This window comes from Pithys albifrons, chromosome 7 (assembly GCF_047495875.1).
Source record: "Pithys albifrons albifrons isolate INPA30051 chromosome 7, PitAlb_v1, whole genome shotgun sequence".
Taxonomy (NCBI): domain Eukaryota; kingdom Metazoa; phylum Chordata; class Aves; order Passeriformes; family Thamnophilidae; genus Pithys; species Pithys albifrons.
Genome location: NC_092464.1, coordinates 5,401,195 through 5,416,311, shown reverse-complemented (window position 1 = coordinate 5,416,311; position 15,117 = coordinate 5,401,195). Strand labels below are relative to the sequence as shown.

Sequence of the window (15,117 nt, the reverse complement as noted above, 5' to 3'; positions counted from 1 at the left end):
GTTGGAGTGTGTTGAATTGTTGCTTCACTAAATTGGACTGGCTGGACCAAGTCTGGCTCATGGGATGACGGAAGTCTAGTCTGGGAGGTGGGGAGTGGCCAAAGTAGGTGGAATTAGTGGGGACTTGGTTCTTGTTTGTAGCTCAGAAACTTTTAATCCGCTCATTTGAGTCCCTTGTAGGTTTGGGTTTTTTTAATCTTGTTTTTAGGACAGAAATTGATGTGGGGGAGAGATTGTTTTGCAAGTACTATCATGCTGGTGATTTGTTGTTCCTTTGGTACTTGGTGTTCGCCCTTTTTTTTTTTTTTTTTTGCCTGTGATCAGGTTGGCTGGTTGGGCTGAAGGATGCCCTTCACAGTCTCCCTTCTTGGAGAGGGAGTGAGGCACAGGGCATTTTAGGTGCTAAAATCTCCTCTTTATCATCTTATTGTTGGTGCCTGTTGTGAGGCCCTGCAGGAACATGCTCACACAGAAATACTTAGGTCTGGAAGTTCAGTTATTAGATTAATAAAAATAATCTTTCTTTTTCTATGTAAAAATGCTTTTCTGAGGCATGGGAATCCTTTAGTCAGTGTTCCAAATTTCCAGTGAAAAACACTTTTGAACAAGAATGTGTTGGCTAACTTGCCAGTTCTTTGTGGCTTGCAGCAGTTGTTTGGTCCACAGAGAAACACAACCAAAATGCTATCTCATTCCTGTCTCCTGGAGGGGTTCCTTAGTGCTCTCTTGACAGAAGTTGAAATTTGAAGCCTTCCAGACTATTCCTGGTAGACCTGGGCCACACAAGAAAACAGTCTGGTGGTGTGTGCTCCAAAATACTCTTCCCCAAAATATCAATAATTTTGCGTCAGATCATCTTAGGAAATGAATATCCCTTGGCAAGTTGCAGATCTTTTTTTTTCTTAGTTTGCTTCCCTTACAAATGAGTTTAGGACTGAGGCTGAGTTTCTGGATGTGGTAGAACAAGCTGGAAATTAGAACAGCATGGTGTGGGTGACTTTCTTGTCTTGGATTGCCTTGGCAGTGGCAGCAGATGGAATGGCTGAACTGGAATCTCCTGAGTCCTGCTCAGGTGTGTCAGTCACTATGTTGTCCTGCGTCCTCTGCCTTGTGAGAAAACAGGGTAGAGGGATAGACATGGAGTCCCTTTTCCTTTGGCATGTGAGTTGAAGTGGAGCTGTTCTTTGGGAACAGAGGGATCATTCTGACATGAGTCCTAGTGTGACCTCTGCACTCTTATTCCTCTGTTACTGCTTTTCTCACTCCCTTACTCCTCCTGCATCCTCTGGCATAGTTGGAAGGAGTCCTTTCAGGTTGTCTCCTGGACTGAACAGAGAAGTTTGTTTATAGAAATGGCTCTGAAGAGGGGAAGGAGGAAACAGCAGGATGAAGATCTGCATTGTGACCACTAAAGAAGAAGATGAGTGGGATCAGAAGGGAAACCCCAAGGAATGAGGGAATTCTAAACCAAAGCATGGAGGGAGAAAGGAGCAATTATATTGACATTTATTTTTCATCCCTTTATGTGCACATAAATTTATATAAATAGCACTTGGCAATTGGCAGTGTGAAGCTGGTTTTCAGTGCTGACATGGCCTCTGTCACAGCTGATGACAACCAGCAGCTCCTCTGCCACTTTAATCTTGATGGCACGTTCTCCCACGGCAATTAAGTCCAATATTTGTAAGAAACATTTTTCCATGTACATCAAATGTCAGACTGACCTAAAAGCTGTTCTTTTAATAACTTACCTCTGGAGTCTCTTTTCTTTGGCAAGTTGGATGCAGGACAAGGTTTGCTCATAACTCCAATAAAATACAGCTCATGTTCTAGGCTCTCTGTGGGTCTTTGAGCAGCCTGAAAGGAGTTTGGCTTTATCACCTCTGGTTTACATTTGGGGAGTAGGATGAGGGTCCATAAACATCCCTTTGAAGATGGGAGTCTCTATGAGGAGATCTACGGGGATTTCCCCAGCTGGGTGGCAGAATGAAGGGACCAAAAGGGAGCAGCACTGACTGGGAAAGCCTTGGCTGGAGCAGGCAAAGGCAGTGGAGTCCCAGGGATTTAAGAGGCTTTCCCTTGTCTGACTTGGGTGCGAAGAGGGTAATACCAATGAGAAATCCAGCTGGAAGAAAGCTATTGCCTGCCAGGTGGGTGGTTTCAGATAAACATTTTGAAGCCTGTGATTTCTGCTGCTGTATAAGACAGGAACATCTGTAACAGGGAGCAGTGAACCTTCTAGACATCGTTTGCTCACATGCTGTACTTGCCTTTTCTGAGGAAGAGCTGCCAGGATCTGGGGGGGACCAGAGTATATTGTACTTTCCACCCCCCAAAGGAGAAGGGGGCAATCCCAGACAAACTGCCTTCTGTCTGATTGCTGAATAACCCGGAGTGCGTGGGGGTTCTGTGTGGATAATTCCTAATGACGCACATTAGTCATCTCCGATTGCGGTTTGGGGACGCGCTCCAGCTGTCTGGCTCCTCATGGACATCCCTGCTGGAAGCAGGGGCGAGCACGGCACTAATGCAAACAATGTGCACCTCGGGGAGGTGCAGGAGTCCCCTCAGCCTGGCCCTGTGGTGCTGATTCCTCTTAGCCAAAGCCAGAAGTTGGGGAGAAATCCCACCACTTTGTGGCTTTGCACAAAGGAGTAACCAGAGCACTGCACAACTCCGTGGGGTTTTCTCACTGTTTCCTAATCCAAGGAGTAGAAAATGAGAGAAGTGAAAATAATCCCTCTGATTACCCTCTGATGTGGAGAAGTGGGTGTCCTTCATTGCCACTCTCTTACCCAGGGGGAAACTGAGGCAAAATAAGTGCCTGAGGTGTGGTGGGTGGATATGAGCCAGGCTGGAATGAGCCCCTCTTGGATCAGCACCAAAGGGAATAATATGCCTGTTGTGATGATTTTTCCTGCCTTTCTTGACCACAGAAGGGTTAATGCTGAAGTCTGAGGCTTTGTCCCAGATGGTTTGTGAGGCAACTGTGGATTTGGGTGGAAGAAGTGATCCAAAGGCCCCATCCCTGTGGTGTCTCAGCATGGGCAAAGTCGTTCTCTGGTTAGATTTGACAAGAGCAGCTTTAGAGAAAGCCACAGAGGTGGGGTCTCACCAGAATGCCCTTTCTGAGGGCAGCTGAGTTTGGGGGGAGTCTTAGAGTTTGGTGCTGGTCTGGGATTTTGCAGTGTGGCAGTTTCAGGTGTTTCAGCTCCCTGTGCCAGGCTGGCACATGGGCAGGCATGGCGATGCTGGGCTGGCTCCTCTGCTGGCTCCTTGCCTGCCATCCCTGGAACTGATGCAGTGAAGGTATTGCTCTGCAATCAGACAGCCTTCCCCACAGGCATTGCTTAGCTTGGACCCATACCCCAGTCTGATCAGCCCCGTGGTTGTTCAGCAGCAAAGGGTGCTCAGCATCTTCTGTTCCCCCAAAGCCACTTCCATTTTAGGCCTAATGGCTTGTTTTTCCTGCTCTCCACATGAGCTTTTATTACAAACAGCAGTCAGCTCTTCAGGGATCTCTGTATAAGATCATGATTCACCTCGCTTGGAAACACTTTTTCCATTTTTTTCCAGCGTTTTCCTTAATCTAAACCAGTGCACAGCACTGCTTGCTCCAACTCCAGGGGCTGGGCTGGCTGAGCCTGCCGGGGTACATGGTCCCCAGCTGAGTGGGCAGAAGCAGTTGCTGCTTTTCCCCCCTCAAGTTCTCATCAGGGATTCCTCTGAAGCTTAGCAGTTGTGGTATTGTCTCTTTGTGCATTAGAAGTTTTGAGGAAGGAGCTAAAATTACCTCAAGGAAAGCCTGGAAAGATGGTGCTGGGTTTGTGGCCACCGCGGTGGTTTTGCTTGTTCCTTTCAGAGGCACATGGCAAGAAAGAGTAAAATACCATTTGTTAGCAGGGCTGGAGGAAATGCCGGTGCAAGTATTTTGGAGAAGAAATTATTCTAGAAACGGAGGGAATGACTGTGGTATTTCCTGTCAGGGTTGTCGCTTGTTTTGTTTGTGTCGCAGCAGGGTCTGCAGGCGCCAGCCGGGACGTGGGCTCCTCCGTGCCCCGTGTTGTACGGAAATGCACGTGGAGAGGGAAAGCTGCTCACTAAATACAACCCAGGAGACCAAGCAGCTCAATTTTGTGCTTGTCTCTACCATTCTTCTGCTTTGCAGAATGAATCACAGAATGGTTTGGCTTGGAAAGACCTTTGAGGTCCAACCTGTCTGCTGCGGGCAGTGACATCTCTCACTAGATCAGGGTGCTCAAGGTCTCATCCAACCCAGCCTTGAGCACTTCCAGGGATGAGGCATCCAGAGCTTCTCTGGGCAGCCTGGACTGGTGTCTCATCAACCTCAGCATAGAAAATTTCTTCCTTATATCCAACCTAAATGTAGTCTCTTGCAGCTAAAAATGTTGTCTTTGTCCTGTCACTACAGGATCTGGTCAAGTCTCCATCTTATAAATCTCCCTTTATACACTACAGGATCTGGTAAAGTTTCCATCTTATAAATCTCCCTTTATACACTACAGGATCTGGTAAAGTCTCCATCTTATAAGTCTCCCATTATACACTGAAACGCTGCAATAAGGTCATCATGGAGCCTTCTCCTCCCTAGGCTGGGCTTTCTCTTCATGCCCTTAGCCAAAGCCCCTTGTGCCTTCATTCCTCAGTTTCCCTTCCTAGCTCCATTACCTGCCTCAACTCTCACCTCGCTCCATGAAACCATTGCTGAAATGCTCTGGCAAAGCTCCAGGGTTTAAGGCTGGTGCCTGTGACTGGCCTTACCCCTCTGCTCCACTGTATTTAACTCAAGCCCTTCTTGGATGTCTTGGCTTGTTCTCCTACACCAACAAATGCCTTCCTGATTGAGGGAGAACAGGGCTGCCCTTAACCTCCTGTGGCAGCTGGTGGCACGGAGGGGAGATCATACAACTTGGATTGTGCAAGGAGGAGTCACTGTTGTCCTCGCTCCTCACAGAATTGCAAAAGTGAGTACAACCCATCAGCCTCCACCACCCACACCTCTTCCACCTCAGCATTTGCACGCAGTGTTGAGGTCCTTACAGGGAAGGTGCTGGCTCTGCCTTCCCCTTGATTGTGCATTTGAAGCACTGGGTGCAGAATCGCTTGAGGTTTCACTCCAGCACTTGGCAGTGCCCCAGAATCCCTGTGTAATCTTAAACCAGTTGCTCCAAACCAGATTTCCATGGGTGTAAAAAATCACAGCCTGCTCCAGCATTTAGGAAGTGCTTTGCATCCCCTGAGACTTCCTAGTACTTTGGGCACTGCCCACTCTTTTTTTAAAGAGGAAAAAAGTATTTGTTGCTGATAGCAGTGATGAATTCAGCTTGAGCCGTGGGTCAAAAATATGAGCAAGCCAAGGGGAAACTGAAAAATAAAGCAGTAACCAACTTCTGAGAATAATAAATATTTATTTATTCATCTTACAAGTGCTTGAGAGCTTCAGGTCTTGGTTTCTTTGAGGGAGGCAAGACCTTACTTTGTTTTATATTAAAAAAAAAGGATCTAATTAAGAAATGAAGTAGGTTTTCATTTCCCTGCTGCAGCAGCTCAGGAGCAGAGCAGAGTGGGGCAGCTGGAGTCCTCCTGCTGGCTTCGGGCCACAGCACATCAGCCTTGTTGTTAATGTAGAAGAAAAGGATGCAGCAGGGTCGTGGCTCATTTTTTTTTTTTTCATTTTCTTTTCTCTCTGGAGCATTAGAAGAGTGTTCTGACATTTTCCAGCCACAAGCTGTTTTTCAAAACTTATTTGTCTGTGAGATTTGTGTTGCTCAGCACAGCCAGGCAGCGTGTGCTGTGTCCCAGCTCACTGCAATGTTTGGGGCTGTGCTGAAAGTGAAACCTGTGTTTTGAAAGGTTTCCTGCAGCGAGGCCAGAACTGTGTGAGCTTTTCCCTTTCCACGTCCTGCTTCTTTGTCAGGCGAAACCTCGAAAGTTCCTTGCCCTGATTTTTTTTTCCCTTTCTTTAGGGAAGGGCTTTATGGTGTTGCAGTCAGTGAACCCACACTGGCCAGTTTACTGCAGCATCCAGGAGGGATGAGCCAGCCAAACCTGTTCAGAGAGACATATACAAATAAAAAACTGGCATAAAAGAGCCTATATCTCTCTTTCACCAACAGAGATAATCCAAGGTGGCAACCCCACCTGTATTTGTCTCTTCAGAATGACTGGGACTTCAACACTAGGATGGCTATGGTCATCTTTCTCTTCTCCTTTTGAATTTTGGACTGTTTTAGAATTAATTTGGTGTTTTTACAAGTTGGGCCTGGTTCTAGAAGGGAACCTGGAGTTTGTCCAAACATTGTGGGTCTGGAGAACTGGCTCTCGACACTGAGGTGATGTCAGTGTGTGTTTAGCACAGGCCTGTAACACTGCTGGAGTGCCCCATTTGGTGACTGTCCCAGCACTGGTTCTTCCCAGCCCTTCTGAAACACAGAAAATGTCATGAGCAGAGATAAAAAGGATGCGTTTCGGGTGATCCAGCATATTTACCCTGAATCTACTGAGTGGTTTGGAGTTTTTTTAAGCTTTTCAACAGAATCACCTCCAGCCTTTACTTCCTGAACTTCAGTGGGTGTTTGCAGAACTTGAGGAGCTGCTGGTTTAAAAATAAACCAAAGGGCGCCCATCCAGCTCATTTTCCTCATTAGAAACAAAACTGTTTCACTGTGGCTCTGCTTTCCCTCTGAAGGGATGGAAAGTGTGCCTTCACACACTGGCAATCCAGGCCCAGAGATAAGTCCTTTGCTCAGGAAGGGGTGTCACCCACCCATTCTGGTATTATCCCTGTGAGATGCCGGCGGTGCAGGACCTCACAGGGAGGTGGCCCAGCACTTTTTACTTGATGGGAGGAAAACTACTGCTTGAGGAGGCCTGTGTGCACTAGCAGGGGCAGAGTGCTGGTTAACTGGGGTACCTAAACCTGAGCTGGGAAGTAAAGAGGGTTTTGATCTGCTTTGGAGACGGTTGGAAAGTCCTGGAATGATCCAAGGGATGCTGGAGGGATGCTTGGCTCAGGATTGGTCTGAGAAGCTGAATGAATGAAAAGGCTCCTTGTGGTCTTAATTGCTGCTAAATATGCACAAGTGGAGCATGGCAGAAGGGGCTTTTAGTAACCCCTGCACAGCTGTGTGCCCAGTCTGCCTCTGACTCCACTGGCTCTTTTTGGGCAAATTTTGTGGTTTCTCTTGAGGTCAGCAATGGGTCAGTTCAGGGTGGGCATTTACTGTGTGTATGTATTGGGCCTGATACACTTTGCATTTTGTAGGTCCTAACAAAATAACAGCCACCCCTACAACCATTCCAGCACGGTTGGCTTTTAAAATCCAAGACTGTGTCTGCACTTCCATTATAGGATGCTTGCTTTCACTTCTTAGTTCTTTGCCCCAAATATTCCTGTGTTCTAGTAAACATCCTCTGAATTTTGCTTTTTGGATTTCTAATGGAAAAGTACTGGGATGAAACCATGGGAAGAACTGAAGATGGACAGGCACCACATACTTGGTATGTTGGCCTCTTTGATAGTGGTGCCTTGTTCCCCAATGAGTTCAGAGCATTCAGTTTTCCACTTTTCATTAAAAATAACAGTTATACAGGTGAATAAGTGTCTTCTTGTTTACAGGAGACCTTATGTTTTGACAAGCACATTTATCAGCAGTGTGGAGTGTCCCCAAAGTCTGTGAGTCCAGTAGACAGCTTAGCCCTAAATACACGAGATGCCTACTGGAGTTAGGGGCGTCTCCTTGAGAACTCCTGTCAGCTTTGGATCTGTGTGTCAGTCTGGGCTGTAGTTTGGGGCCTCACCATTTTCTGCTTTTTCTTTCAGCAGCGAAATGTCAGGATCAAGTTTGAATATGAAGGAGAGAAAAGGTATGTACCCAATCCAGTCCCTTACATGTATGGGGACAAATCACATTTTTTACCCAACATCATCCCACTGACTTCAGCCAGCTGCAGATGAGCTCACAGCAGGATTCATTCCCCTAAAATCAACTGCAGTTTTATATGCGAGAGCATTGCCTCGTTATCCCATTTGCCACAAGTAGCTCCTGGGATTTGCACGCAGGCGAAGTGGTTCCAAGCTGAAAGTCATTAAATGCCTCTTTTACCAGGGACACAGGGTGCACACTTGGATCCTTTTCTCTTTTTATTTCTTGATCGCTGCTGAACCACAGCAGAGCTGTAACTCTGCAGAAATGTGTCCTTTGATTAGCACTCTATGACACTTACTTAAGATAACCAGATTTTGGGCATGGGTCCCATAAAAATAGGGCTGGGAGTTAAAGCTTGTCCGCCCTTCCCTGCTTGACATTTTCACAGAATCACCTCTCCTTGGTGCTTGGTGACTGTGACAGGGCAGGACACAGGCTGATGGTCCAAGTTGCATGTTAAAGCCAAAGAAAATTTAAGAAGTGTTACTGTAGGGATAGACTGTATCTACTGTGCATACCTTTAGAACTGCTGTATGTGATGGTACAGGACAGTCACAGGATGCCAGACTGCATCATTCCCACTTCCATTCCTCCTCCCTATTCAGAGCCCCTTGCTGAAAATGGAGAAGATAAATCAGTGACCAAAGCCTGATCTGGGTTTTCTCCAGTGAAGGGCTGCTGGACTTTCTTCTTCTCCACCTGTACCTCACATTAGAGGGAGGAGCAGGGGAGCTGCACTAGAATTTTGGTACTCATTTTTGCTGGCTTGGTCAAGTTTCCTCTTGGGCACAGCAGCCAAGCAGCATTTCTATGAGTGTAAAATCAAGGAGCAGGATTTATGCTTTGTGATAGAATACAGGTCCTTTCTTCTGCATTGTCAGGGGAATCCCAGGTGTCAGGATGCTTCTACTAAATTGAGATTGTTGTATTTGTTTGTATGTACAGGATTATCCAGTTTCCAAGACCAGTCAAATTCAAAGAAGTGGTGCAGAAGGTCACGGATGCTTTTGGACAGACGATGGACTTGGTCTGTGTGAACAATGAGGTACTCCTCTCCCTCCTCCTATGGGGCAGGTTTAGGGTGCCCGGTGCCAGCTTCGCAATTGAGCAGTGGTTTACTCTGAAGACCCTGCTTTGTGTTGTACTTGGATGTGCAGAAAAACAATCTAAATTTGTGGTTCCCAGCTAGTAGGCATACAAGAGCTGTTGTCTGGACACAGCTCAGATGGATTCTCAGACTCCAAGCCAGGCTCTTCCCTTCTCAAAGTCAGGCCTGTTAAATAGTCCCACTGGAACATTGTCTTTTCCCTAGAACAAAAGATGCCCCTCACCCAAACAGGGATGTGAAGCCTTCCCATCTTGGGGGCAGTTGCAGGAGCATGAAATCCAGAGCTCGAGGGACAGTGCTGCTCACACAGTGTACTTTTATCTCACTCTGACTTTGTTTCACCCGAACCCCCAGAACGCCATGTATGCTCATGTGGTTGAGGCTGCAGTGGAAATGGGCATCACTGAACGTTCCTCCAGCAGGTCCTGTGGCCACATCAAAGCAGCCAAGAAACCCTCCCTCTGTGATCCTTCCATTCTAAGTCTTGAACAGCTTTCTCCTCCATCCTACTTCATAAGAGACTGCTGTGTTTTTCCAGCTATTTCTTTGAGCCCAGCAGTGTGTGTGATGTGTGAAAGGAGGGGACTGCTGAGGGCTGTTACCTAGAAGGGGGAAATCCTTGGCATCTGTTTTGGTGTGCTCAGTGTTTTCTTGTGAGGCATCTTGCCATGAGCTGGGCAGGCATCTGGGGCTACTGAATTCTCAAGGTGGGTTTGGATTAGGGCCAAATAACAGAGGTGGGCTATTAAACACGAATCCCTTTGGATCTGTCCCAACAACTTGCTCGTTCAAGTATTAGTTGCAAATGACCTACAGCCTTTCATCAAAGTATGAATAGACAGAGAGGTCATGAGGAGAGTTTTCTTCTTTTCTTTTTTCCTTTTCTTTTATTCTCCCCTCTGTTTAAACAGAGATTTGATCCACAAAAAAAAAGTTCTATTCTTTTATAAGAGGTACCTCATGATACCAAAGTGTCCACTGGGTTTTCACTTTGAATGCAGTCAGGTTTCTAATCTTGGGCATTCTTTGACAACCCTCCCGGGAAAAGCCTGCCATTGAATTCTCCAGGAATGACTCATTTCATTCCAGGTTTCTTTCCACTGGAAGACTATTCCTTTCCAACAACAGCAAACAGAAGCTTGAATAATGCATTTTATCCCATGCTGGAGACTGTCTTTCTGGGCATAAGCACAGCACATAGCAGGGCCATGAGCAGGCCTTTGGGTACTCCTGACTCCTGGGGGTTGGGGATGACTTCCAGTGCTTTGTTTTTCTATATGTAAAAATTCCTCCCTCTGAGAACCTACAGCTTTGGGAAGATGTCTAAGTAGTAATTCAGGGTTGCTATTGTGGAAACACTATAAACAGACAGGAGTTGTCTTTGGGGAAATAGCCTACATGTCCACATGGTGACACACCAACATCTGGCTCTTAATGTCTCCTGGGTAAGGTTTTTGGGTATTATGACTGCAAGTCTCAGGGGAGGCTTGACCACAGACTCATTACAGTTAAATATTTCACCCTTCCTTTATGCCAAAGACACTTGTGCACTAATTCTTTGTTGCCATCAGACATCTCTCTTGCAGTATCACCTTGCAGACCAAAATTACATGGAGGTGAAGAAGTCCCTACAAAATCTCACTGACTGGCAGTCCCTGTCCTGGTGCAGGAGGAGTCCTGAAACCAAGATCAGTGGGATGAGCATGCCAGCTGGGTGGAGCAGGGGCACACATGAATCACATCCTGGTGGGACCATGGAATCAGCAGGCTCGGGCTGGTGTAGATAAGAGCAGGGCCTGGCCATGGGTGTACCACATGGGCATATCTGCCTGTCATAGGCTGGGCTCATCTTTCTGAGGTACAGGGCAGCAAAACCTGGCCTGGCCATGGACAGCTTGATGTGGTGTTTATTAAGACAGCTGGCCGTGTTATGGATTGAAACACTCTAATGCTCCCATTCAAGCTATGGAGGTCCTGAGTATCTAATTTGGGACTATAAAATCTACAGAAAGCAGGATGCACTAAGCTTAGCTATTGCAGTGCCCCTTTACAGACCTGGCTTTTAGCATCTTGAAGCTGTGTGTATAAGCTGCTTTCCACAGCTTCATGAGCTTGGCTTTCTTGGTGGGACATCTCACTACATGAGAGACATTGAAGGGCTGGAGCAGGTCCAGAGAAGGGAACGGAGCTGGGGGAGGGGGGTGTTTAGTCTGGAGAAAAGGAGGGTCAGGGGGAACCTTATTGCTCTCTACAACTCCCTGAAAGAAGGATGTAGCCAGGTGGGGGTCAGTCTTTTCTCCCTGGTACCAAGACACAGGATGAGAGGATATAGCCTCAAGTTGCACCAGAGGAGGTTTGGTTGGATTGGTTATTAGGAACAATTTCTTCACTGAAACGGTGATCAGGCTCTAGAGCAGGCAGCCCAGGGCAGTGGTAGAGTCACCATCCCTGGAAGAATTTAAAAGACATATAGATGGGCACACAGGGACATGGTTAAGTGGTGGACTTGGCAGTGCTGACTTCTGTGGCAAATGCTCTGTCTGAATTTCATCTCTATGCACTGCTAAGCAGCTGTTCCAGGTGTGACTAAGTGTTACCTTGTCATTTGTCTCCACAACCAACCTGCAATGTGACTTTGGTCACCAGTTCCCTTCTGCCTTTCCCTGGCTTGTCTCCTCTGAGACTGTCCCTCAGCAACTTTTCAGGAGGCTCCATGACAGGGGGGAGGAGATAAAAGGATATTTAACAAACCTTTGTCAAGAGTTGTTGATGCCAGTTAGTGCTGCATTGGGCAGGAAGATGAACTAATTGACCTCCCAGATTTTTCCCCAACCCCATTTCCTACTATTCTTTGGCTTTCTGTGGTGTCTTACAGAGTGAGTTCTGGCAATACTGTTGTAGTCAGTGAAAACTCACCCTCTGCACTCACTTTCTTAACCTGCAGTGACTACCAAGTCCCACACTCAACACCAGGCTCCAGGGGAAGGTGTTATTTAAAAGAGAGAAGAAAATAGAATAAGCTCTGTTTAGTGAAACTTCCGTGTAGGTAAACTTTGCTGTTAATCACAGTTGCTCACTTTCTAGCTCAAATAAATCCAGTTATTGGAAGTACACCCTGGCAATTACTGCCATGGTTCTGCATGAGTTTATGTTGAGTTTCATGCCTAGCAGATACCTGTTCCTGATACCCATGTGTACCACAGTCTGGAAGCCAAACGGAGTGAAATCTCCTTGACAGATATGGGTAACAGGTAAAGCCAAGCTAAATACTGTCTCAAGTTGCTTTTACAAGAGGGCACTTTCTGCCTGATGTTTTTGGCTCCTCTGAAGCAGGCACACAAACATGTTCATGTTGTGATAGTTGAGTGAGATGGAGTGACCTGCAGAACATTCTGTTCAGGGCAGCAGTGAGGGATTGCTCTGAGCACTTGAGATGCTCAGTGAAGGGATGGGTAAGCAGTGGGGTTGTACTCACAGTTCAGAGTCAAATCCTGCTTGATGGTGAAACAAGGGAGAGCAGCTCTCCACCATTCTCATTTGTTTGGGTGAGTGTAGTGGAGGAGCCTTGTCTGCTTGCTGCAGAGCCTTTGTGAACCTCTAAGAGGATTAGGGAGTGCTCCAAGACAATATCTCTTCACCTCTACTGCTTAAGGGAACAGACTGAGCACTGCATTTGAGAGACATGTTCAATACTCTCTTTGTCTGGTATCTACTGAGAACATGGGCTATTCATTCAGATCCCCAAGTTCAACCATGAGCCATGGTCTTGTCTCCCAGGTAGCAAGTGACAGTATGAGAGGGAATCATAGAATCCCAGAACGGATCAGGAACCACAGTGGGCCATCTGGTCCAAGCTCCCTACTCAAAAAGGGTCATCTCAGAGCACATGGCACAGGATTATGTCTAGATGGCTGTGGAATATCTCCAGTGAGGGAGACTCCACAACCTCTCTGGGCAGTCTGTTCCAGTGCTTGGTGACTTGCTCAGTGAAGAAGTTCTTATTTATGTTCAGGTGGAAATTCCTGTGCATCAGTGTCTGGCTGTTGCCTCTTGTCCTGTTGCTTGGCACCACCAAGCAGAGCCTGGTCCATCCTCTGACACCTTCCCTGCAGACACTGCTAGATATTGATGATGTCTCCTCTTGGCAATCTCTTATCAGGGCTGAACAGGCTCAGTTGCCTCAGCCTTTCCTCATAAGAGAAAGGCTCTGCTGAGCATTGATCAACTTTGTAGCCTCTGCTGAACCTGCTCCAGGAGCACCACGTCTCTACTGGACTGAGGAGCCCAGAACTAGACACAGCACTCCAAATGTGCCTCACCAGGGTTGAGTAGAGGGGCAGGATCACCTGCCTCAGCCTGCTGGCAATGTTCTCTAATGCATCCCAGGACACACAGCTCACCCAAGGACAGTTTGTTGTCTACCAGGACTCCCAGGTCCTTCTTCACAGAGTGATGGCCTCAAGTTGCACCAGAGGAGCTTTAGGTTGGGTATTGGGAAAATTTCTTAACCAAAAGGGTTGTCAAGCACTGGAACAGGCTGCCCAGGGAAGTGGTGCAGTCACTATCTCTGGAGATATTGAAAAGGCATGTAGATGTGGCATGTAGGGACATGATTTACTCATGGATTTAGCAATGTTGGATTAACAGTTGGACTCATTGGTCTTAGAGGTCTTTTCCAGCCTAAATGATTCCATGATGATGATGTTAAAAGCCTGATGTTTACCATGAAGTAGGTGGCCCTTGTATGGCTCAGTTCTCTATCTGCAAAACAGGGATGAAAGATAACCTTCCTATTAGACAGGAGAGGAGAAACCCAATCCAAACTTTGAGGTGCTCACAGGGTAGAAGCAGCTGCCACATGGACATCTAAGATGGAGCTTGGTGGGCTCAACTTGCAGTCCTCAGGTGGAAGAAGTGACTGTATCAGTTTCCTGAGGTGAAACCTCATCTCTGCTGGCCAGGGCCCACAGCTTTCCCTTGACCTGGTCATCCCTGGAAGTTCTCACCTCAGAGTACACAGTCTGAGGTGTGTTTGCCTACAGGCAAACAGCCAAACCCTGGGATCAAACAGGTTGTCACAGTTGGCTTTTGAGTGTTGTTTTCTGCGGTTGCTGCTCTGGGGTGTGTTTGCTGTGGCTGGTGGCATGAACCCTCATCACACAGAGGGCTGAGCTGCCTTTCAGGAGTTCTGGGAAGCTGTAGCTCCCCGTAAGGCCAATGAGAGCTTACTGGGAGCTGTGGCTGCTCGGTCCCTTTGGTCAGTGGAATTACTGTGTGCTTTGGCTCAGGCATGAGTGTAACATGTGCTGTGTTGCCTGGATCCAGTGCCCAAGGCAACCTGCAGAGGCTGAGGCCTGTTTGGTATGAAATTAGGCAGAATATCCCTGAATAGGGGTCAAGAAGTTGTACTTTTAATCTTAGCCCAGGGTAGCAGAAGGCTACAGAGCTCCTCTGAAGTGCCGCTGTTGGAAGCTTTTCAGACTGTCTGCAGGACATGGTACACCACACAGAAATGCTGGGAGGGTCAAATTCCCTGTGGAGATATGAGGTCAATAGTCTGCCACTTACCAGGAAAACATCAGGACCTTCAGCTGCCTGATAGTCATGGCACTGTGTAGTTCTCTGTTCTATTTACCTTGTAAAGAGCAGAAGCTGAATTTGTCCTGGTAGGAGTGAAAGAAGTGATTCTTGGACAGAGAGCAATACACACTTTTCACATCAAAGGGGAGTAGACTCTTTTATTTGTGGGATGTTCCCTGATTTTACCTGGTGACCAGACATTAGGGAGGCCGTGTCAGTACATGGGAACACAGATTGCAGAGGTAGGGAGGGGCATTGAGGATCTACCAGAGTAAATCCTTGGATGCAGCTCAGTGCTTTCTTGGAGCACCACTGCATGACCATCTTTCCAGGAGGAACATGTGGGGTTGTTTTGGGGCTGGGTAGCAGCAAGTTATTCCTACAGACTCCAAGATCAGAGCAGCAGGCAGCAAGCCTAAGGGTTCATCCCAGCCCTTTTCTCTTCTCAATAGCTGGATTGCTGATGTGACCTTTAAGCTT

At 47.2% G+C, this 15,117-nt stretch overlaps 1 protein-coding gene across 2 annotated transcripts in view; it reads left to right on the top strand.

The window, feature by feature from the left end:
* Positions 1–15,117, top strand: part of LOC139674019 (mitogen-activated protein kinase kinase kinase 3-like) — an 80,194-nt gene that overhangs the window by 38,165 nt on the left and 26,912 nt on the right. Inside the window, exons 4-5 of one of the 2 annotated variants that reach the window (XM_071560099.1) lie at positions 7,847–7,887; positions 8,895–8,994. In XM_071560099.1, coding sequence (XP_071416200.1) covers positions 7,847–7,887; positions 8,895–8,994 — 141 coding nt within the window. Of the gene's footprint in view, positions 1–7,843; positions 7,888–8,894; positions 8,995–15,117 lie in introns of both variants that reach the window. The other variant, XM_071560098.1, reaches the window with a different exon arrangement.